The sequence below is a fragment of the Hemitrygon akajei genome, chromosome 13, assembly GCF_048418815.1.
Source record: "Hemitrygon akajei chromosome 13, sHemAka1.3, whole genome shotgun sequence".
NCBI classification, from domain to species: domain Eukaryota; kingdom Metazoa; phylum Chordata; class Chondrichthyes; order Myliobatiformes; family Dasyatidae; genus Hemitrygon; species Hemitrygon akajei.
Genome location: NC_133136.1, coordinates 24214404 through 24237890, shown reverse-complemented (window position 1 = coordinate 24237890; position 23487 = coordinate 24214404). Strand labels below are relative to the sequence as shown.

The window sequence follows — 23487 nt, the reverse complement described above, 5'->3', positions numbered from 1 at the left end:
ATTTCAGATACAGTTGAAGACAAAAAATGCTGGAGGAACTCAGCAAGTCAGGCAGCATCTGTGGAGAGGAATAAAGAGTCAACGTTTTGGGCTAAGACCCCAGCACACTGTATGCGTTACTCTAGATTTTCAGCATCTGCAGAACCTTGTGTTTAAAATTTTACACCACAGATCTCGGCCCAAGTGTTGGCTGTTTATTCATTACCACAGATGCTGCCTGATCGCTGAGTTGCTCCCGCATTTTGTGTGTGTTATTCTGGATTTCCAGCATCTGCAGAATCTCTTGTGTTTTATGATTAGCCACTTTGTTCTTTGCTTCTGCATTGAGCAGAAAGAGAACGAGCCAGTCAGATGCCCACTTTCCGGCTGCTGGGCCATGGAATTGCAAAATACTGCACTGCACACTGAATACCCATTTAAGTGGTTTTTAAATGTGCCGAGATCTTTTTGGCTTTGCCACTCTTTCAGGTATTGAGATTCAAACCTCAAGATCTCTTAGTTGAGAATTGTTTCTCAAGTCTCCAGTAATCCATCAACCACACGCTTTAAATCTATGCCACTAATTAGTGAGGTCCTCCACTGGCTAGAGTCAACCATGGATGTTGTGACCTTGCTAGCTACATGATATGCAAGCTGGAGAAATACAACATGGAGAGCAAGCTATTGCCCAAAGCAGCAGGCTCCCCCTTTCCACGCAGTTGATAAATCCAAAGGAAGGGTAGAGACCAATGCAGTTTGGCACCAGCGGCATAGCTGGAGCTGTCAGTCAGCTTGGAACTCAACGTTGGGCTGCCTCAGGGACTCCAGCTCCAGATTTTTCCCTCAGGTTTACTCCCAAAGCCTTCCCCATGAGTTGGTATAGCCTCAAGGCAGCAGGTGGTTTGAGATCAGAGTTTTCCTTCTCCTAGATGAGATGCCAACCACTACTGAGGAGCCACATCTCCCCTGATTATTAATCTCACTGTAAGTGAATGGGTTAGTTTATAGTGAAGAGGTTTGAAGACCAAAAATACCCAAGTAGCATAATGGAGACATCTTGACCGTAAATAAAAACTAGGCAATGAGAAAGCACCAAAAGTGTTTCCATTCGCATACTAGAGTAGACCTTGATTATGCTACATTGGGGGGGGGGGGGTCACTGTAACACAACAGCTGATAAAACACTATTACAGTGCCTGCAACCCAGGTTCAATTCTACTGCAGTCTGTAAGGGGATTGCACGTTTTCCCCAAGGCTTCCTATAGGCGCTCTGATTTCCTCTCACATTCCAAAGACGTATAGGATGGGAGGTTAATTGTTCATATGGGTATAATTGGGTCGTGCGAGCTCATTGGACCAGAAGAGTCTTTTTCTGATGGCCTGAATGTGTTCAGACTCTGGCTGGTGATGGGGAATTTACTTTGTGGATAGTCACAATCAGATTTTGGTCATTGGAGATCAATACTTTGCTGCCTCCCTCTTACCACATAGATATGCTGGCAGAGCTTGCACCACCCTCCCAATGAAGAAACTTCCCCGCAGGATCCCCTTAAATATTTCACCTTTCACTCTTAATCTATGACCTCTAGTTCGACTCTCACCAAAACTCAGTGGAAAAAGGCTGTTTGCATTTACCCTACCTATGCCCTCATGATTTTGTATGTCTCCATTAAAACTCCCCTCATTTTCTTAAGCTTCATGGATTAAAGTCCAAACCTAGTGAACCTTTCCCTAACAACTTCGGACCTCCAATCCCAGCAACATCCTTGCAAATTTTAGGCACTCTTCCAATCTTATTGATATCTTTCCTCTAGGTAGGTGAGCAGGACATTTGGTTGCCCTTCCTTGGGAAGAAGCATGACAGATTAGCCCGCATTTCCTGCCCTTTGGTAAATGAGAAGGTAACATTAAACTGTCTTTACAAATCACAATCCTTCAAAGTCAGGTACAAAACATGGTTGGGTAGGAGTTCCCAGGTTTGGACCCAGTGATGACAAAGGAAACAGATAGTGTCAATGATCATAAGCATTCAATTCCCACCACTGCCAGAGTACTAAGGAGTTTGTATATTCTCCCTGTGACCACGTGTGTTTCCTCCAGATGCTCCAGTTTTCTCACACATTCCAAAGATGTACAGTTGAGGATTAGTCAGTTGTGGCCACGATGGTGAAGGAACACTGCAGGCTGCCCCCAGCACATCCTTTGACAGTGTGGGTCACTGACGCAAAGCAACACAGTTTACTGTTTCGATGTATACGTGAGAAACCAAGCATACCTCTGTCTTTGTTAAGATCAGGATTAGCTTTGTCACATTACAAAGATAAAGATCTGTGTTCTTTATCACATGTATACCAAAACTTACAGTGAAATCTGTCATTTTTGTCAAATCAAATCAGTGAGGATTGTGCTGGGCAACCTGCAACAAACATATAATGCCCACAGCTTACTAACCTTAACCTGTGTGATTTTGAAATGGTGGAGGAAACTGGGACACCCAGAGGAAACCCATGAGGTCACGAGGAGAACGTGCAAACTCCTTACAGACAGTGGTGGGAATCGAACCCTGATCTTACACCTCGCTATTGCCCTAACTGCAATGCTACTGTGCCATTCAATTTTATAAACGGCATTGTGAAGCCTTGGAGATGATGAAAATACTTCATAGTATCAGCGAATGAGTCACTAATCCTCTGACATGTTTTGGTTCGCCCAGATGAGGTTCTAGTCAGCTGGGTAATGCACTGATTTATAAAAGCAAGTTGAAGTTTATCCTTGTTGGAGATTCTGCATTCCTTGTACTTTTATACTGCAAATGTTACTTGCCAATTATTAGTCCGTATCTGGGACTGGTTTTGTTTATTAAGGAACTGTGAACGGAATTGAACATTGTACAATCAGCAGAAGACAACCCTTACGATGGGGAAAAAATGGCTAAGCAGCTGTGGAAGGGTACATGTTGGAAGGCTCAGAGTGGACATAGAGAAGATGTTCCTACTGGGGAGAATCTAGGACCAGATGGCACAGCCTCAGAATAGAAAGAAGTCCCTCTACAACAGAGATGAAGAGGAATTTATTTAGCCAGAGGGTAGTGAATCTGTGGAATTCATTGTCACACACAGCTGTGGAGGCCAAATCATTGGGTATATTTAAAGCAGAGGTTGATAGGTTCTCGATTAGTAAGGGTGTCAAAGGTTACGGGGAGAAGGTAGGAGATTGGTGATGAGAGGGGTAATAAATCAGCCACGATGAACTGGCAGAGCAGACTCAATGGGTCAAATGGCCTAATTTTCCTCCCATGTTTTATGATCTTAAACGTTTTAAAGGTAGGGTAAGATGACAAATGATTTAAAAAAACTGAAGACTTCAATAAGTTTAGAAGATCACTTTTAAGAAATGCATTAGAAAAACAAAATCCTTTATTAAATTTATCCTTCTCGTATTTTCTTTACATATTAGATCATGGTTAGGGCCCTTTGATGAATTCAGTGTCTGCTCTGTACCATCTCTTCTAGGAAACATAACACTAACCAAAAGAAAGTTACACGTGGAACTGTTAAATTAAATTAGAGTCTTTGAAGTAAGTAATTTCCCCATCTATGATGATATCCAGGTGCTCTTGAAGTCTGTGCTGACATGAAGATATCCAGGTGGATCACACATCCATCCAAACAGGAGGGGGCCTGGGTTTTATTTGAGAAGACAGAGTGCGTGCCACTTCACATTCCAGCAACCAAGTTACCTGAGCAGAACTAGTGAATTATCACTGTTTCTTGTATGGACTGAACGTATGCATTCTTGCAGTGAATGATTGGAACTTATCGATTGAGGATTTAAAAAAAAATTTCTGTCTATGTAGGAACAAATTAAGTTTCTTGTATTAACTTTACTTCCAAGAGGACCATAGCCTTGTCACAGGGTTTGGAGGCTTGCAAGTCTCAATGACACAGAGAACTATTTTGGCTGGAATTTGGGCCTTATGCTTTGACTCTTGGTAGGATCACCCATGCCAAACAAGTCAAAGGGTAGAGGACAGACTAAGAGTGATCCACTGGTCCTCCAGGTTCAATGGCCCAGCTCAGGGCTAAAAACCCTGAATGGTCAAAAAAAAGTTATGGAAACAACAATGAAACTTCATTGCTGCCCTAAATGCAACGGTGTAACAGGCAGATGGGTGGTTGGTATTAACTTTAATGAGGCTGGCATTATGGACTACTCGACATACTAAACAGTTCTGATGCAGGGCCTTGCAGAAAGTGCTGACTGTTTATTCCGCTCCATAGATGCTGCCGGATCTGCTGAGCTCCTCCGGCATTTTTTAAGTGTAACCTAACAGAAGCCATCCGAATATCATATTAAAAATGCCTAGCTGCCTGGCAGTTTTATGGAGTACAGTCTGTATAGATAAGTCTTAATTTCTTCCAGTTAACCACTGTTAAGGCTGCTACTGTTATAGTTTGCATATGATACAGAATCCACACGTCTATTTTTTCACCCTCTTTTGCAACCTGTCAACTGAAGCAGATTTTTGCAGTTTCAGCATCCCATATAATGTGACCTTCAGCACTGTATCCTATCAGTCAAAAGACCGCTGCTCCCAACTCTGTAACACTATCCATTGTCAGTTTACCTCAGCCCATTAACTGCTGAACCCATCATTCTTGCACTTGCTAACTGGAGATTACATTACACCCATGCTCCTGTTGCCTTCCATCGCCCTCTACAGTCTATCCAAAGTAATGCATGTTCAGAGCATCACCATCCTGGAATAATTGACACCCAGTTTTACTCTCAAAACAATCTCATCTGTGTGACTCACCAAAGCCCAAAGTTTCATACTGCTGACTCATATCCAATCCTTCAGGACTAGCTGTATCTCCACAAGACCATAAGACAGAGGAACAGATTTAGGCCACTTAGCTCATCGCATCTGCTCTGCTATTTGATCGTGGCTGATATATGGATGATCCTCTGACAGGATCTTCAGCTACATCAGGCTAATTTTTCATGATTGGCTCAAGATCCATCTCCTCCATATCTCTAAATCAATAAGTATTTGTCTCTATTTAAGGTTATAGTTAAAAGCAAGGTCAATGTTGTAAAACCATTCATAATTAAAAGAGAAAATGATGGAGACAGTCAGCAAGTGAGGCAGTGTCCATGGAAAAAGATGTCAGGATTGGGAAAGAGGGAAAATAAGTTATCCTTTATTTTCTGAAAGGGCCGGGAGGACTAGCTAGAACAAAGGGATACCTCTGATAGGGTGAGACCACAAGACCAGAAATTACCTTCTACTGATCCCAAATCTATTCTTGATTTGTTAGCATTCTGCCACAGTACTTTTTATACTCTCAGAATATGCTACATGAAATGGGTTTTCTTTTTCTGAGTGTGTGTTTGTTTTTAATTCATTTGGTTCTAATTCAGTTTGCCTAATGGTGAGTGTGTTGAGCATACCATTGCCACTTGCGCTGCCACAGAACTACAAGTTCACAGGATGACCCTCCTGTGAGCACAGCTACCAAACACAGGAATTCCACATTGCAATGCACCCTGCAATTATAAATACAAGGAAGATCCAAAGAACTGCTTTTACATACAGCAGATTCTGGTTGATTGGGACACATTGGGACTAGTACATGTTGGCCCAATTAAGTGGCTGCCACAATTAGCCAAAGTTTCATGGAACTAGTTAAAAAATGTATAAAAAAAGACAAATTACTGTTTAACTCAATAACAACCTATTTTTAAATGAAATACAAAGCAAATTAGAACACTACCAATGCTACTACAGCACTATAAAACTGTATTAGCTCCCAATAGTTATCGACATTGTAATTTATCCAGTGAACGTTGCTGTGTTCTTTTGATCAACTGTAAAAGAAAACCAGTGTAGACACTCAGTCCAAGTAATAAACTGTCTTCATACAATGCTTTCAATAATTGCATCCTCCAAATCTTCATTTTCACTGTAGCATTCAAGATGATTTTCGATACTTTCAAATTCCTTGTAGTTCCTAACATGTTGAAGTAGTAAAATCAGTTAATTTTCACTCCCAGTTAATTTCTGGTATCTCTAAAACCGAATGCTTGAAGCCACAGTGAGCAAAACAGTTCTCAATTATCCCATTGCTTATTTCTTACCAACTATCAGTGACAAAAATCACTATATTTTGAACACAAACACATGCAACTGACACTATTTAAAAGCTGTTTGTTCTAAACACAGAGTAGAGCCTAATGACCACATAATTGAACATGACTGATGCTAGTTAGAAACTGTTCGGCAAGTCTTCCGTCTCAATTAAGCGGCATCGTGTCCCAAATAAATGAAGGGAATCCTGGCTATCTTCTCAATTAGTTTTTGTCTCTTTAAGAGTAGTCCAAAATAAGCAATTGCTCCAACTAAACGATGGCACAATTAACTGGAATCCGGCGTATATAGAAAGCTCATATGCTCCCTCTAGTGTGCAAATCAATTATTGCATGTAAAACACAAAAGACACACCTTTAACTTATTAAATTGGTAAATTGGTTTATTATTGTCATATGTACTGAGGTACAGACAAAAGCTTGTCTTGCACACTGTTCATACAGATCAATTTATTACACAGTGCATTTCTGTAGAACAATCACAGAGCAGAATAAAGTGTTAGTCACAGAGGAAGCGCAACGCAGGTAAACAATAAGTGCAAGGTCATAACACAGTGGATTCTGAGGCTGAGACCATTTTATCATACGAAAAAACTGTTCAGATGCTTTATAACAGTGGGGTAGAAACAGTTCTTGATCCTGCTGTTAGGTGCTTTCACGCTTTTGCATCTTCTGCCCGACGGAAAGGGGGAGAGGAGAGAATGTTTAGGGTGGGTGGGACCTTTGATTTTGCCGACTGCTTTACCAAGACAAGAAGGGTAGACACAGTCCATGAAGGGGAGGCCTCTTTCCATTATGTGCTGCAGCTCCCTGCAGTTTCTTGCAGTCTTGGGCAGAGCAGTTGCCATACAAATCTGCAACGCATCCCGATAGGATGCTTTCTATGGTGCATCGATCAAAATTAACAAGAATCGATGGGAACATGCCAGATTTCTTTAGCACCCTGAGAAAGTAGAAACATTAGCAAGCTTTCTTGGTCGTGGCATCAACATGGTTGGAACAGTACAGGCTATTGATAATGTTCACAGCTCCCTTCATGAGGGCAATGATCCGCTCTTTTGTTTTATTGATACTACGGGAGAGATTGACATCATGACACCATGCCATTAGGCTCTCTATCTCTTTGCTGTACTTCAACCTATCGTTATTTGAGATAAGGTCCACTATGCTGGGATCATAGTCCACTGTGGAGCTATCTCTGCACAAAGAAAGTGTAGAAGCCTACCAATTATCACCTGTTCTTTGCCACAATATTGATAGGATATCAAACAACTAAACTTCCAGAATAAATTGCACCACCAAATAATATTTGAAAACAGTCATTTTCCTTTAATTTGTTGCAAACTCTGTCTATTTATTTAGAGGTACAACTCAGAACAGTCCCTTCGGGTCCAGCAAACAGCATGACCCAGCAAACCATGTACTTAACCCTAGCCTAATCACAGGACACTTCTAAACGACCAATTAACATACACGTTTGGAATACGGTGGAAAATGAAGCACCAGGAGGAAGCTCACGCGTTCATGGGGAAGATCTACAGACTCTTAATAGACGGCAGTAGAATTGCACTCTGGGCTCGAGTTGCAGTAACATCATGCTAACCGCCAACTACCATGGTGCCCAGGCAAGTGATTTGAATTGAACATTGTTTTGCACAATTATTTGTTTCTGTGATGTTGAAAGAAATGCTTGGTTTCTTGTGCAAGTAACCATTCAACATCAAAATGCCCAAGTTGAAAGGCGGGGACAGGTTTACACTCCAGATCTCACTATTTACCTCATCGTGATCCTGCATTTCATTGCTTATCTACATTGCATGCCCTCTGTGGCTTTTAAACTTTATTCTCTGCATTATTATTATTTTACCTTGTTCTACCTCAACGCACTCCTGCATGAACAGTGTGCAAGACAAGCTTTTCGCTGTATCTCAGTACATATGACAATAATAAACCAATACCAATATCAATTTCAGCCCAAACTTGTTGTTTTTTTAAAAATCTACTCCAACATCTTGATCATTCAAATACTTATTTTTTTCAATTATAAAAAAAGACATTTACCTTAAAGCAGGAATTCCCAACCTTTTTCTGCCATGTTCTCCCACCATTAATTGAGGGGGTCCATGGAGCCTAGGTTGGGTATCCCCACCTTAAAGAATAGCCCATTGTTGTTTTCCAGTTCTGATTGCCTTTTTACAAGTGCGATGAAACACACCATCAGCCCTGCCAAAGAACTGGACGCCTGTCTGCCCATCAACAGTGGCTTTGTACTACCACCTGGTGTTTAACCAATGAACTACAAAAATAGTACTCGGAAAAATCCTCATACTGTAACCCAGAAATTTTTGGAGAAATAGCAATAGTTATCCGTGAAACTGATGTTTCGCTCATGTAAATGCAGTGTATATCTGCTGCTCTCTTGTGCATTTACTGCAAGTTTCCAGGGACAAATTCCTCTTTGCATTTCATAGAATCACAGAAATTAAGAAAGGGAAAAAAAACTGGTCATTAATTGCCTCTCGAAACTTTAAAAACTCAAAGTATGCTGAATCAACTCTTATCTTAAAATTTCAGCAGGCAGTATAAAATTATAATTCAAAAAATTAGCTTGCTTATATTAAGAATTCAAAAGGTTGTCTATATTTTGCACTCTGTAACAATACTGAGCTATTCCAAGTCAGGTACTGGTTAAGCACAGGGCCACAGTCTCTACGATTTCTATAATGGCCCAGTGATTAAGATGGTGCCTAGTTTAGATCAGCAAGTTCTTTTCTACTGCAAATTCCCCAAATTATTCCATCTCATCTACAACACCACATTCACTTCCAATGCCTCAGAATTATTGTCTGCATCAAATGAAATCAGTGAGGATTGTTCTGGGCAGCTCACAAGTGCCAACAGGTTTTTGGTGTCAACATAGAATGCTCACAAATTACTAACCCTAACAGTATGCCTTTGGAATGTGGGAAGAAACCAGAGCACCCGGAGGACTCCCACACTGTTATAGGGAGACCACACAAAGAGCGGCAGGAATTGAACCCTGATCTACGGCCTCCCCCTGTGGGCTCGGTCTACACTTCTCACTGCCTCAGTAAAGCAGTCAGCATAATCAAAGACCCTACCCACACCATTCTCTCTTCTCCCCTCTCCAACTGGGCAGAAAATATAAAAACCTCAAAGCACTTACCACCAGGCCAGGGGAAGTGTTTATAGCCCAAGGTGGCAGTCTACAGTGTTTAAAGACCCTTGAATGGACCTCTTAAATGATAAAATGGACTCTTGGCTCCATAATCTATCGTGTTATGACCTTTCACTTTATCACTTACCTGCACTGTACTTTTATGGTAGCCTTTACACTTTATTCTGTGTTTTGTTATTGTTTTACCTTATTCTAGCTCAATGCACTGTGTAATGCTCTGATCTGTATGAACAGTATGCAAGACAAACTTTTCACTGTATCTTGGTACACACGACAATAATAAACCAAAACCAGACCTGGTGCAGTTTTACCGTGATTGGGTACATTTGTTCCAATCCAGCAGCCGAATCCCCACACAAAAAAAAACCACATCACACACACAAAATCCCGGAGAAACTCAGCAGATCAGGCAGCATCTATGCAGAGGAATAAATATTCAGTGTTCTGGGCCAAAACCTTTAATCAGGACTGGTAGGAAGGGTAAGAAGCCAGAATGAGGTGAGAAACCACTTGCTTTTGAAAGAAAAACAGATTTCAGACAAAAGCTCTCCACACTTAAGTGGAATGGTAGACATTTTTCTTCTAATAACAGGTGGATTTTGGGTGGTGGGGTGGAGGGACGTCTTTACTAAAGGACGCGCAAGGTGCTCCTTCCTTCTTTTAGCCTGCAGGTCACTCTCGGGCAAGGTGTAGCACATGTTTAGCCCCCCCCCGCTCAGAGTCACGTGAAACCATGGGAGTAGAAGGTGGTTGGTCATATGAGCAACTGGTGCATATCACATGTCCTGGCTATGTGACCACTGATGCCAGGCTGACAATCTCTGAGGAGTATCGATAATGGCTGGGGACACCCATCTTGTAAAGACACTGGCCAGAAGGAGGTAATGGCAAACCTCTTCTGCAGAAAAAATTTACCAACAACAATCATTGTTGTTCTATGATCAGCCACGTCACATGACATGGCACATAATGGTGATGAACACGAAGATTAGAACAGTATTACCTCACTTCCTGTTTATAATAAACGGTGCATTTCCCTGTGCACCCCAAGTGCAACATTCTCACCTGACAGTGTGGATGTGGGTTCGAACATCCCATCATAGCACCTTTATTTTCAAAGATCTGAAATAAAAGAGTAAACCAAGCCTGTGAAAAACTGTGATAACAAACTGTTTACCGTTCTTTCACAAACTGCATACAAAATGAATAAAATTCTTTTTAGCTAGATTACACTTCAAATAATCCACACTCACTCGTTTCGTATTTTGCAAGGGAAGAAAACTAGCTGCTGCTAAAATAATCTGCAGACAGGCTTCAAATGTTTATGAAATGTTTCCTGCAGTCTCAATGCAAAACTCAATCACTAGCCAAGTATGTATTGAAAACTGACTGATACAATTAACTGCTTTTAAGAAGCTTTGAATTTCCCAGACCAGGTGTCATTCTAAAAGCCCTCAGCGCAGAAGGGTTTGAGATTCAATGTTTTCGTAATGATTCTATAGTCATAGAACACTCAGCACAGAAACAGGCACCTTGGAATAATTCCAGTAATGAGAGGGTTAAAGTATGACATCTCTGAGCCTGAACTCGCTGGAGTTTGGAAAAATGAGCAGGTATCTCTTTGAAACTTGTGAATATTGATACGCCTAGATAGAGTGGATGTGGAGAGGAGGTTTCCAATAGTGATGGAATCTAGAACCAGCGGGCACAGCTTTAGAACAGAGGGACATCCATTTAGAACAAAGATAAGGAGGAATTTCTTTAGCCAGAAAGTGGTGAATCTGCGGAATTCATTGACAGAGACGGCTGTGGAGGCCAAGATATTGGGTCTATTTAAAGCGGAGGTTGATAGGTTCTTGATTATTCAGGGTGTCAAAGGTAATCAGGAGAAGGCAGGAAAATGGAGTTGAATGGGATAACAAATTAGTCATGAGAATGGCAGAGCAGACCTGATGAACCAAATAGCCTAAATCTTATAGTCCAAAACAAATTGTCTGCCAATCCCAATGCAAACATAAACCACTTTCGGCAACATATTACAACACTCCCTTCAGGGATGACTGTTACACAGCATCAATACCAGGGTCACAAGACTCAGAAACTGTTTCTTTCCCCAAGCCATCAGGCTGATCAACCTGATAAACCCACCCCACCACCACTACCTACACATCACCTAATGTCACTTTATGTACATACAATCAGTCTATGAGTTTTACAGCTAGAGACTTGTACATTGTGTTTTATAGGATTGCTTTTATGTTTATAATTAAAAGAGAATATTTATTCCTCTCCATAGATGCTGCCTGACTTGTTGAGTTTTGTCAGCATTCTGTATTCTGGATTTCCAGCATCTGCAAAATCTCTTTCGAGTTTCTGGATGTATTACTGATGTTGATAATGACTCAGCTCTGCAAACATTAAACTAATTCCTTTATTTTTAAAGAATGAAAGGATTTTTAACATATCAAACTATTCCAATTGCTTCAAAGGAGCGTGATCTAACATTGGGATACAAAGGGATATTAAGATAAGTGAGAAGCAGTTAATCAAAGATGCATCTTAATGGAAATGATGGACCTATGTAAAGGATTTTCAGAGCCCGATGAAGAAGTATTGTGATTCAAAGTGCAAGTTAGGGATCAGGAAAGCACTTTATACCTACACTGTCACAGTCACTGTGTTTTCATCAACCCTGCTCCTGCCTAGAAGAGATCCCCCTTGCCAAGAGTCACTTTGCCTCTTTATTGTTCCCTAAAATCCTGCACCCAGTGTCACTTTATGTATGTACAATCAGTCTATATATACAAGCTAATCTTATGTATACATGTCTATGCTCAACAGTTGCTTGTACATTGTGTTTTATAGGATAGCTTTTATATTTATTGTGTAGTTTTAATACTTATTGTGTTTTTTTTATGCTGCATGGGATCCAGGGTAGCAATCATTTCATTCTCCTTTTCACTTGTGTACTGAGGAATGGCAGCAAGCAATCTTGAATCACAAGAGGAACATTTATAGGAATAAAGCACAACATTGCCTAGAAGACATACCAATGGTTTTCGAAGTTTATTACCTGCACCCACTGATACACTGGCCCCAGTTCCTCCATAAGCTCCGCCCATTTGTCAATCACGGTTCTAATTTCTGAAACGGACATTAGTGGCAAGGTGATGTCAGAGTGAGGATGGAAGCACATGACCTTGCTGAAAGAAAAGAAACAAAAAAAATACCATCACTGTAACGTTGGTCACTTCATTCATTTCAAACATGTATTGCGATAATTTATTAATGTAACACATGGAGAAGGTCTAGAGGAGGTTCACGACAATGATCCAGGGAATGAAAGGGTTAATGTATGAGAACTGTTTGATTTCTCTGGGCCTGTACTCACTGGGAATTAGAAGAATGAGGGAGGAACTTAATGATACCCAGCAAATATTGAAAGGTCTAGATAGAGTGGGAAAGATGTTTCTTATAATGGGGGAGTCTAGGACCAGAGGGAGCAGACTCAGAATACAAGGACATTCCCTTAGAGCAGATATGAAGAGGAAGTTCTTTACCCGAAGGGTGATGAATCTGTGGAATTCATTGTTATAGATGGCTGTGGAGGCCAAGTCATTGGGTATATTTAAGGTGGAGATTGATTCTTAAGGGTGTCAAAGGTTATGGGGAGAAGGCAGGAGAACAGGGTTCAGAAGGATAATGATTCAGCTATGATGGAGTGACAGAGTAGACTCCGTGGATCTAATTCTGATCCTATGACTGATGGTCTCACAGGTAGAGGCTGCCATCTGCAGATACAGAGGCACCTTAGAAAGCATCCCATCTGCATGCATCATGGCAACTGCCCTGCACGTAACCACAAGAAACTGCAGTAAGTTGTGGACACAGCTCAACACACCATGGACTCCAGCAACCTCTCTGGATTCTGTCTACACTTCCTGCTGCATCAGTAAGTTACTCAACACTACCAGAGACCCCGTCCACTCTGGACATTCTCTCTTCTCCCCTCTTCCACTGGGCAGAAGGTACAAGAGCCTGAAAGCGTGTACCATCAAGCTCAAGGACAACCTGTTATAAAACTATTATACAGTTCCCTAGTATGGTAAGACCTCACCATCTACATCATTATGACTTTGCGCCTTCTTGTCTAACTGCTCTGCACTTTCTCTGCAGCTGTTGTACTTTTATTCTGCATTATATTTAGTTTTTATTGAATCTTTATAATAGAAGCCCACAAGGTCATGGGCAGAACATACAAACTCCTTACAGACAGTGTCACAATGGAACCTGAGTTGCTAACATAATAAATGTATTATGCTAATGGCTATGCTACCATGTTTTTTTTTACCTTGTTCTATCTCAATGCAAGCCTGCAAGATAAGCTTTTCATTGTATCTCATTACATGTGACAATAATAAACCAATACCAATTCCATCCGTACTTCTAAATCTAAATAAGGACAGGAAATTCACACAAGCATGCATGAAATTGAAAAGGCGATTGCACAAATGAATGCTTCTAGCACAGAGATTTTCCCATCAGAATTGAATATAGAGAACTATAATTTCATAAGGATTTCACACAAGTTGCCACAAGTTTCATTGTTTCATTCTATGCATCCGAATCATTTGTTAAGTCACTAACTGTGATTCCAGCCCTAATTGCAAGAACCACCATCAAATGCTACCAAATGTTTAACATAGACGTGTAGGCTTATGGAGGGCAATGGTCCAATCAGAATCAGAATCAGGTTTATTATCACCAGCTTGTGTTGTGAAATTTGATAACTTAGCAGCTGCCGTTGAACTTGGAAATCTTGTAAATCTTGTAACAAACTTGGAAATCTTGTAAACTTTGACCAGTAAATCTTGTACGCCTTACTTTTAAGGTAGCTTATTATTTATTCTTTCTTACTTCTCTTCTAATATTTGTATAACTGTGCACTTGTACTGCTACTGTGACACTGTAGTTTCCTTTGGGATCAATAAGTATCTATCAATCAATGCAATACATGATCATATAGAAAGATGAAAAAAAGTAAATCATTTGCAGTAAGTATTTATGTATATTGAATTGATTTTAAATAGTGCAAAAACAGAAATAATATATATATTTTTAAAAAAGTGAGTAAGTGTTCATGGGTTCAATGTCCATTTAGGAATCGGATGGCAGAGGGGAAGACGCTGTTCCTGAATCACTAAGTGTGTGTTTTCAGGCTTCTCCTTCCTTCCTGATGGTAACAATGAGAAGAGGGCATGCCCTGGGTGATGGGGGTCCTTAATAATGGAGGCTGCCTTTCTGAGGCACTGCGCCTTAAAAGGATCTTGGATACTAGTACCCATGATTGATAGAGCTGACTAATTTTATGACTTACTGTAGCTTCTTTCGATCCAGTGCAGTAGTCACCCCACCTCCCCATAACAGACAGTGATGCAGCCTGTTAGAATGCTCTCCATAACACAGCTACAGAAGCATGAGTTTTTTGGTTAACAAACCAAATCTCTTCAAACTCCTAATGAAATATAGCCACCGTCTTGCCTTCTTTATAGCTTCATCAGTATGTTGGGACCAGGTGAGATCCTCAGAGATATTGACACCCTGGAACTTGAAATTGCTCACTCTCTCCACTCATAATCCCTCAATGAGGATTGGTTCGTGTTCCCTTGTCTTGCTCTTCTTGAGATACACAATCAGCTCTTTGGTCCTACTGACATTGAAAGGTTGTTGCTGCGACACCACTCAACTAGCTGGTATATCTTGCTCCTGTACACACTCTCATCTCCATCTGAGATTCTACCAACAATGGTTGTATCATCAGCAAATTTATAGATGACATTTGAGCTGTACCTAGCCACACAGTCATGGGTATAGAGAAAGTAGAACAGTTGGTAATCAATCCATGTACAATTACCAACTGACACCTCTGTTGCCAAAATGGATTCACACCTATGAACACTGTGGGACAATAATATTAATATTAGGAGGGACAAAAAATTTCTACAAGGTTAATTTTATTTGTCACGTACATCGAAATATCGAACAATACAGTGAAATGCGTCATTTTGGGTCAATGACCAGCACAGTCTGAGCATGTGCTGGGGGAAGACCGTCAGTGTTACCTACCACACTGCCAACGAATCGTGATCACAAGGAGGATGTACAAATTCCTTTCGGATAATGGCAGGAATTGAACCAGGGTCACTGGCAATGTAAAGTGTTACGCAATGTAAAGTGACCATGCTGTCCCTTGGAGATTCATGGGTCATTCACAGCAGGGGTTCCCAACCTTTATTATTTCATGGACCAATACCATTAAGCAAGGTGTCTGTGGACCCCAGGTTGGGAACCCCTGATTTAGAGTGAAGCTGACTGAATTGAGCAAAGCTGAAGACTGGTTTTGGTCTTCTGGTATGATTGGATGAACGTTGTACTTGTTGCAGTCATGAAGACCCGTATCCCAACTCCTTATTTTGTAAAACCAATGTAGCATGTCAGGGATGCAAGGGGAGTTCTCTGCAATTCCAGCGAGACTAATGAAAGCATTACATTCAACAGATAACACTTCAGGATTATGAGTCATCCTGATATTTCAATCAGATGCATTGATACAATGCATTTTGTCTTTTTTTAAAAAATGGGATGGGGTAGGAGATGGGATTATGCTGATTGAAAGATAGGGAACCAAAACAGGAAGATCATAAATATAGTGGATGCCAGTTAATTGGGCTATCAGTTAGTTGGAGCAGCCGCTTACTTGGGAGACAACTCTTAAAGTACAAAAACTAATCGAGAAAATAACTAGGGCCCCAATACCGCTTAAATGGGGCAAGAGACTAGCTGAACAGTTTCTAATTAGCGAGAGACACGTGCACTTGTGTGGCCATTGTACTCTACACTGGGCATGGAGGAAACACACTTTAAAAGCGTTGGCTGTGTGCACTTACGTTCAAAAAGCAGTGATTTTGTCACTGATAGTTGGCGATAAATAAGCTCTAAGACAATTCCTAACTGTTTCTGCTCACTGTGGTTTCTAGCATTCAGGCTTGGAGATGCAATAAACAGCCGGGAGTGAAAATAAAATAATTTCAGTACTTCAACAAGTTTAGAACTATGAAAGATTTGAAGGTATTAACAATCATCTGGATGTTACAATGAAAAAGAAGATTTGGAGGACGCAGGTGTCAATAGCATAGCACAAAGGTGTCTATTATCTGGTGTCCATTATCTGCACAAGGTGTCTGTTGTTGAATTTTGTTCTTTTATAGTAAATCAAAGGTAATGCCCTGGTTCATATTTTTTTACTGTTATGCTGTTCTATCGATAACAATCAAGAACTAATGCACAGTTTTATAGTACTGTAGTAGTATTGATAATATCCTAATTTGGTTTGCATTTCAATATATAATTTGTTACTGAGTTAAACGGTACTTTTTAAAAAAATACCTTTTCAATATTTCCATGAAACTTTGGCTAATTGGGGCAGTTGCATAATCGGCCAAAATGTACTGGTCCATATGTGTCCCAGTTAACCATATTGGGAAAGGCTGTACAGGTCACTGTAGTTCTAGAGTCATCTAGCATGCAAACAGACCTTCAACCCAGCACACCTTTGGGAAGTGGGGGGAAGTGGGAGGAAGCCGGAGCAACTGGAGGAAACCCAGGCAGTTACAGAGACAATCTGCACACTCCACACATACAGCTCTGGAGGTGAGGTTAGAACCCGAGTTGCTGGGGGTACGAGACAGCAGCTCCACTAAATGTTCCAACTGTATCACCCTCCCACACCCCCCTAAATTGTCTCTTAAAAATGTCCAAAATTAACAAAAGAGTTCTTTAAAATAATGCAGACATCGGATAAGTTAATCAGATATTACCTCATACGGGAAAAACTATAACTAATCCTGAATACATCCAAGGAAAGTGATTAAGAAGGTTTGCCATTCGGAGTGGAACTTGCTGCTATGAAAGTATAAACGCAAATAAAATGGATGCATTTAAAAGAAAAATAGCGAAATGCATGATGGAGAATAGAAGGATATGTTCATAGATAAGGTAAGAGCAGAAAGAGAGTCATGTGGAGCAACAACACAGGCTTTGGGTCAAATGGTCTCCCTTAGTATAGTTAATCCTATAAAACATAATGCAATGGGAAAGAAGCAAGTCTGAAAAGAGTATTTAATTCACGTTAGGGATATTGATTTTCATTAGAGAATAACTGATAATAATATAGTTAAATGACAAAATAGATCTGCACGTGGAATATTCTCTCAAATTTATCTGCCAGCTTTTTTCGTCCACAAGATGCATCGAAGGACCAACACCTCATATTCCATCTGGATAGCCTCCAACCTGATGTGCTTTTATTTTTTGCCTCTCCCCCCTCCCCCCCATTTTCTATTCCCCATTCTGGCATCCGTCTCACCCTTTCTCTTTCTTTTCCCCACCTACCCATCAACTCCCTCTGGTTCCACTCCTCTACCCACTCACCCTTACCTCTCATTTGTTTCACCTACAACCTGCCAGTTTGTAATCCTTCCCCTCCTCCCACCTTCTTGTCCTGGCTTCTGTACAATTTCCTTTCCAGTCCTGATGAAGGATCTCGGCCCAAAACATCGACTATTTATCCCCCTCTATAGACGTTGCCTGACTGGCTGAATTCCTCCAGCATGCTGTTGTGTTGCTGAAGATTTCCAGCATCTGTGGAATTGTATTTATGTACTGAGGGATCCTTTTTAGTTTATATCATGGTGCTATTCCATTTTTCATAATATGAAATGCGATCATCTACAGTATTATATACAAATAAAATCACTTATCACAATAAAAATACAGATTTTACTGTAAATTCAGAACAATGCAGCTTTGTAGATTCTCAATACATTCATGCTACATATATTCACAAATAAATAGTTACCAAGTTCCCTGGGCAGCTTTCGTTTGAAACAACGGATGTTCACTGACACCTGTGGGTTTAAGAGGTATAGTATTTTTAACACACAATCCAAGGGAAGCAATTTTACTAACTACTTAGATCACTTTTATAAAGGTTGCTCTGACAAAAATATACTAAGTCAAGAGTTCACATTTTCCCATTTTTTTGTTTTCTTGGTTTAAAGTCCGACCTTCCAGGGAGGGGGAAATTACAAACCCCAAAATGTGTGTTAGTTTAGTATGGTACTAGACTGTTAACCCAACTACAGAATTACGTGATAAAACAAACTGTACAGACGTGCATCTGTATCCACCAGAATAAGCTGGTTCTAAATTGAGCAGTTGTATTTAGATCCTATTGCTCAGAATGATGCTCAGTCTTATTCAAACATAATAACATCATCACTGGAGTCCCACATTTAAAACAATATATTCAAACAGTTTACAAAAAAATGTTGCTGAAAGAAAATGTTTCAAATCAATGCTGGCATTCACGCTACTGGAATCCAAGAAGTACAACTGGCCAAAACCAGTAATGCTTTGAGTAAATATTTAACACCAGTTATTGCATGTAGCACTGATTTTTATCTATTTATTTAGCGGTACAGCGCAGAACAAGCCCTTCTGACTCATTGACCACACAGCAACCCAACTAGCCTAGTCGCAGGACAATTTACAACAACCAATTAACCTACTAAGCAATACATCTCTGGATTGTGAGTGGAAACCCACATGTTCATGGGGAAGACGTACAGACTCCTCACAGATGGTGCCGGTATTGAACTCTAAGCTCCGAGGCCCCAAGCTCTAATAGCGTCATGCTAACCGCTACACTACTGTGGCACCTGGTTACAGACCAATGTTGCATTAATATTACCACCTGTCACTGAACACAAGCAATCCATTTCAGAGTATGACATTTGGCTCACTGCACTTGCTCCATCACTCAATAAGATCACAGATGTTGTTTGACCTCAGTGCTACTTGCCTGAATTGGCCCCATATCCCTCAATCTCTATTTTGGAAATATTCTTGTTACTGAACCTCTACAACACCCCTCTGTAGAGAAATTTGAAGTTTCACTACAGTCCAGGTGACAACATTTCTTCTTGTCCTGATGAAGAATCTCAGCCTGAAACATCACTGTGTACTCTTCCCCATAGATGCTGCCTGAGAGGCTGAGTTCCTCCAGAATTTCGTGTGTGTTCATTTTGTCTGGCCTAAATGGCAAAGCTCTGATTTACGGACTGTGACACCAACTCCTCATATTTGTTCATCTCCTCTATCTGTTTTTCTTATCTGTTGGATTCGTCCCCTATCCTTCTAGTTTTTCTTTCTCTTCCTTCCCACTTATCTTAACATCTCAATAACTCCATTTTTCCTTGCCTTCTGTCCCTTTAATTTGGTTTTGGTTCAGCAGTACTGACATTGCCTTGAATCAGGAAGCTGTGGAACACCTAACCTAAGCTGACACTGTGTTGCAGCAATAAACAGAACATCCAAGTTGTTACTTAATCTTCTTCGGTTAATTCATGGTCCAACTGCTCCTTCGACTAAATGTCATTGACCTTACAGTGTAATGTAAAGAACTGGAGGAAACACTAAAGATTACAGATTCACTTTACTGGTCGTGTGTCCATCAAAACATACAATGAAATGCATTGCTTGTGTCAATGATCAACACAACCAAGGACGTGCTGGGCTCAGCCCACAAGCGCTACCATTTTTCCAGCGCTGACGTAGCATGCTCACAGCTCTCTAACCTTCACCTGCATGCCTTTGGAAGATGTAGCAGGATATTAAGAAACCCAGAGGAAACCCATGTGGTCATGGGGAGATCATACAAGGTCCTTACAGACAGCTGCAGGAACTGGTGATCGCTAGTGCCATAAAGCATTTTAGTCAATACTTAAGCCATAACTAATGCTCCAGAATGAATCTGGATCACATAGAATTTGGTTGGGGAACTTTCTCCAAGAGACTACTTATTACAATCCAGAGGGTAGGAGATCACACAATTGCAAATGCTTTCTTTCTTTTCATGTCTGTTTCTTTCCCTAGAACTAAATCCAAATCTGTAGCTCTGCAAAACTGGATTCATCTATAATAGATCACGAAAGACTGAGATTGTCAAGGAAAGCAGCTGAAATAATAGTAATGGAAGAAGCTCAAATCAATATGTAGATAATCCAACAATACGAGGGGCCATGCTGGTATTGGGATTGCCACCTGACTGATCCAATGGTTGACTTGAGAAGACTGAGTTTTCTCCTACCTCCTTCACTTTGAATATCTAATTGCATTGGCATTCAGAGAACTTCTTGCAAAGGATAAAGAACAGAGCTGGCAGAGAGAGTGACCTGGATTAGAAAGTAGGATGGCAGATAAAACAGCTTTGTAGCTGCACCTGGGATGGTATGATTCCTTAGCAGCTGTCAGTCTGCAATTAGAATCAGAATCAGGTTTAATATCATGGATAAATGTCATGAAATTTGTTGTTTTGAGGTGGCAGGACAGTGCAATACATAAAAAATACTATAATTTACAATAAGAAAGATAAATATAGAATTTAACCAGTAGTGGAAAAAGAGCAAAAAGAGTGAACTAGTGTTCAGGGGTTGGTTCAATGTCAGTTCAAAAATCTGATGGCAGAGGGGAAAAAGCTGCTCCTGAAATAGTGAGTGTGTCTCTTCATGCTTCTGTACCTGCTCTCTGATGGCAGCAATGAGAAGAAAACAGTACTAAGTTTATGGTTCTATTGGGAAAGATAGCATCTACTTAACAACATAAAAGAAAGAATTCCAAACCAAAAAATACAAGGGACGTAAACTACAGCAAAGCTAATATTTGTGAATGAGAGTAGTTTATCCATGCTATTGGATTACACAAGTTCTAAGTACCTGGGTCTGGAGCATCTGGTTGAAGACTCGGGAAGTCATTGTCAAAAACGAAAGTGCTTTTATACATTGGGTTCACCTTTGGAAAATGAAACAACAAAATCTTTACACGAACCAGGACATGGTTTCATTATCAACTTTATAATGCACTCATATTTTAGAAAGAAAATGCAAAACTATCAATTGATATGATAGATATAATGGAGAGAATACAACAAAATATTTGATAATTAGTTAGTTTAATTTCTGTAGCCACTCCACGTTTTTAAGCATAATTAAATAGGAGCTAATTTTTTGGTGGTGTGTTTTCAAGCCAATTGAGCGATCTGGTGCCCTGTTGTTTCCGAGTGTTCAGTGATCAGCGTGGCCTCGATGAGGGCTCCTGCCCGATCTCACTGACTGAAGTGTCAAGGAAGACTGAAATCATTGAGGCGAGAGTGGAAAGCGAGGGGGTGTTCAACGCCATCCAACAGCCTCTTGCCTGCTGCTGCTGGAGGAAGGTGTCTGCCTGTGGGTGACAGACGGACTCTCTCCCACTCACATGCTGCTCCTGGAAGAAGGTAGCAGGTTCGAATGGTCTCTCTCTCCCCTTTGATTCTGTTGGAGGATGGTGCCAGAATCCCGGGTATTGGACAAGGTTTAATTGACATGATTTGTGGATTAGACTCTGTTGTTTTTTGTTGCTATTTTGGGTGATTTTGATGGGGTAGCCTATGGAAAATGAACAACACATCGCTAAGTTTAAGTTGAACTAGAACTGAAATGCCTGGACTCCTTTCGACGTTGTGTTTCATATTCTGTGTTTCTGCAATTTGTTTTTCTTTTTGCACTTGGAACGGGTTACGCTTTTCTTTGAATGGGTTCCATTGATTCGCGGCTGTCTGTGGGAAGTTAAGTCTCAAGGGTTGTATACTGCACATGTACTTCGATAATAAATGTACTTTTAATCTTTGAACAAAAGTACAAATTGATCTGAGATTTAGCCTAAATGACTTCCATCACACTCATTTAAAGGTCGTGCATCAGCCATTACAAATCCATGCATTACCTCTCCATTTGCCCTCGTTGCTCCAGGGCACAGAGGGTTAGTTGGATCATGACGTGCAACGTTCACCTCTGCTGGTTTCTCAACCTGCCCTTTCCATGGCCGCTTCATCCGGTGTGCGGAGACCAGGACCCACTCATCACGGAGAGGGTTGTAGCGGATATGCTGATGTTCTGGTTTCAGAATAAAAATTAAAGCAGTTGTGAGAATAGCAACAACCAAACTCATCGAAAATTAAAACCTTAACTGATAGTCAACAAAAATATAATCTGAATAGTATTATTCCCGTCTTTTTGTTGCAAGTTTCTAAACAATGTATTTAATTCTTGCTCTTGACATTTTCAACCTTTTTACCCCAACTGTTTTATCTCTTGTGCTACATGCAAGGTCAGAGGAAACCTGGAAACTCTTGACTCTCAGGAGTTATTTTTTAACTCTGCTGGACTTTTCTACTTCAGTACCTAAACTTCAGACTCCTTTTCTTTGGTTTCATTTCTAAAATTAATTTCAACTTTTCACATTTAGCTGTAGACTTTCCTACTTTAACTGTCTCCTTGTCCCTCAGATCTTCCTTTAAAGGACACCAGCTATAATAACAGCACGACTGGATCAACTTCACTGTAGCCCACTAAGTATTTCCTGGACTTACGGAATTAGAAGAAGAATGAAAATTCTGATTTGATCAATAATTACCTCATAATGATAGTTAATAATCATTGCATAATAAACAAATGTTCAAAGACACTACATTGCAACATTATCAAGCAAACTAAGACAGAAAATGCTGGAAATACTCATTAAGACAATCAAGAGAGAAACAGGTTATCGGCACGAAACTTTGAACTGTTTTCCACACCAAGGCTTTTGCTCTGAATACAGTAGATTCTGTAATTAGGCCATTAAGACATTGGAGAAAAATTAGGCCACTTGGCCCATCGAGTCTGCTCTGCCATTCCATCATGACTGATTTATTATCCCTCTCAGCCCCAGTCTCCTGCCTTATCTCCGTAACCTAGTAGTCGCCAACCCGTCCATCACTATCGACTCGTCGATTTTTGAGACTTTCCCAGTAGATCTCGAAAAAAAACCAAATACACAAATACTGTTGAGAGATTGTTTCTAGGTTGCGGGGTTTTTTTAGTTCCGTTCTTTCTGCGCAATGTGCATGTGTGCAGCTCCCCCCCCCCACCCCCCGCACTACACCGTGTACTTCAGTGGTCCCCAACCACCGGGCCGCGAGGATATGATTTGTCGATCTGAAACAATATGAGTCAGCTGCACCT

At 40.6% G+C, this 23487-nt stretch overlaps 1 protein-coding gene across 4 annotated transcripts in view; it reads right to left on the bottom strand.

The window, feature by feature from the left end:
* The window catches only part of galt (galactose-1-phosphate uridylyltransferase), a 62366-nt gene that overhangs the window by 26673 nt on the left and 12206 nt on the right, over positions 1 to 23487 (bottom strand). For all 4 annotated transcript variants that reach the window (XM_073064249.1, XM_073064250.1, XM_073064251.1 and 1 more), the window contains exons 3-7: positions 22208 to 22377; positions 21163 to 21238; positions 18246 to 18294; positions 12402 to 12531; positions 10394 to 10450 (exon numbers count right to left, since the gene is read on the bottom strand). In XM_073064249.1, coding sequence (XP_072920350.1) covers positions 10394 to 10450; positions 12402 to 12531; positions 18246 to 18294; positions 21163 to 21238; positions 22208 to 22377 — 482 coding nt within the window. The remainder of the gene's footprint in view (positions 1 to 10393; positions 10451 to 12401; positions 12532 to 18245; positions 18295 to 21162; positions 21239 to 22207; positions 22378 to 23487) is intronic.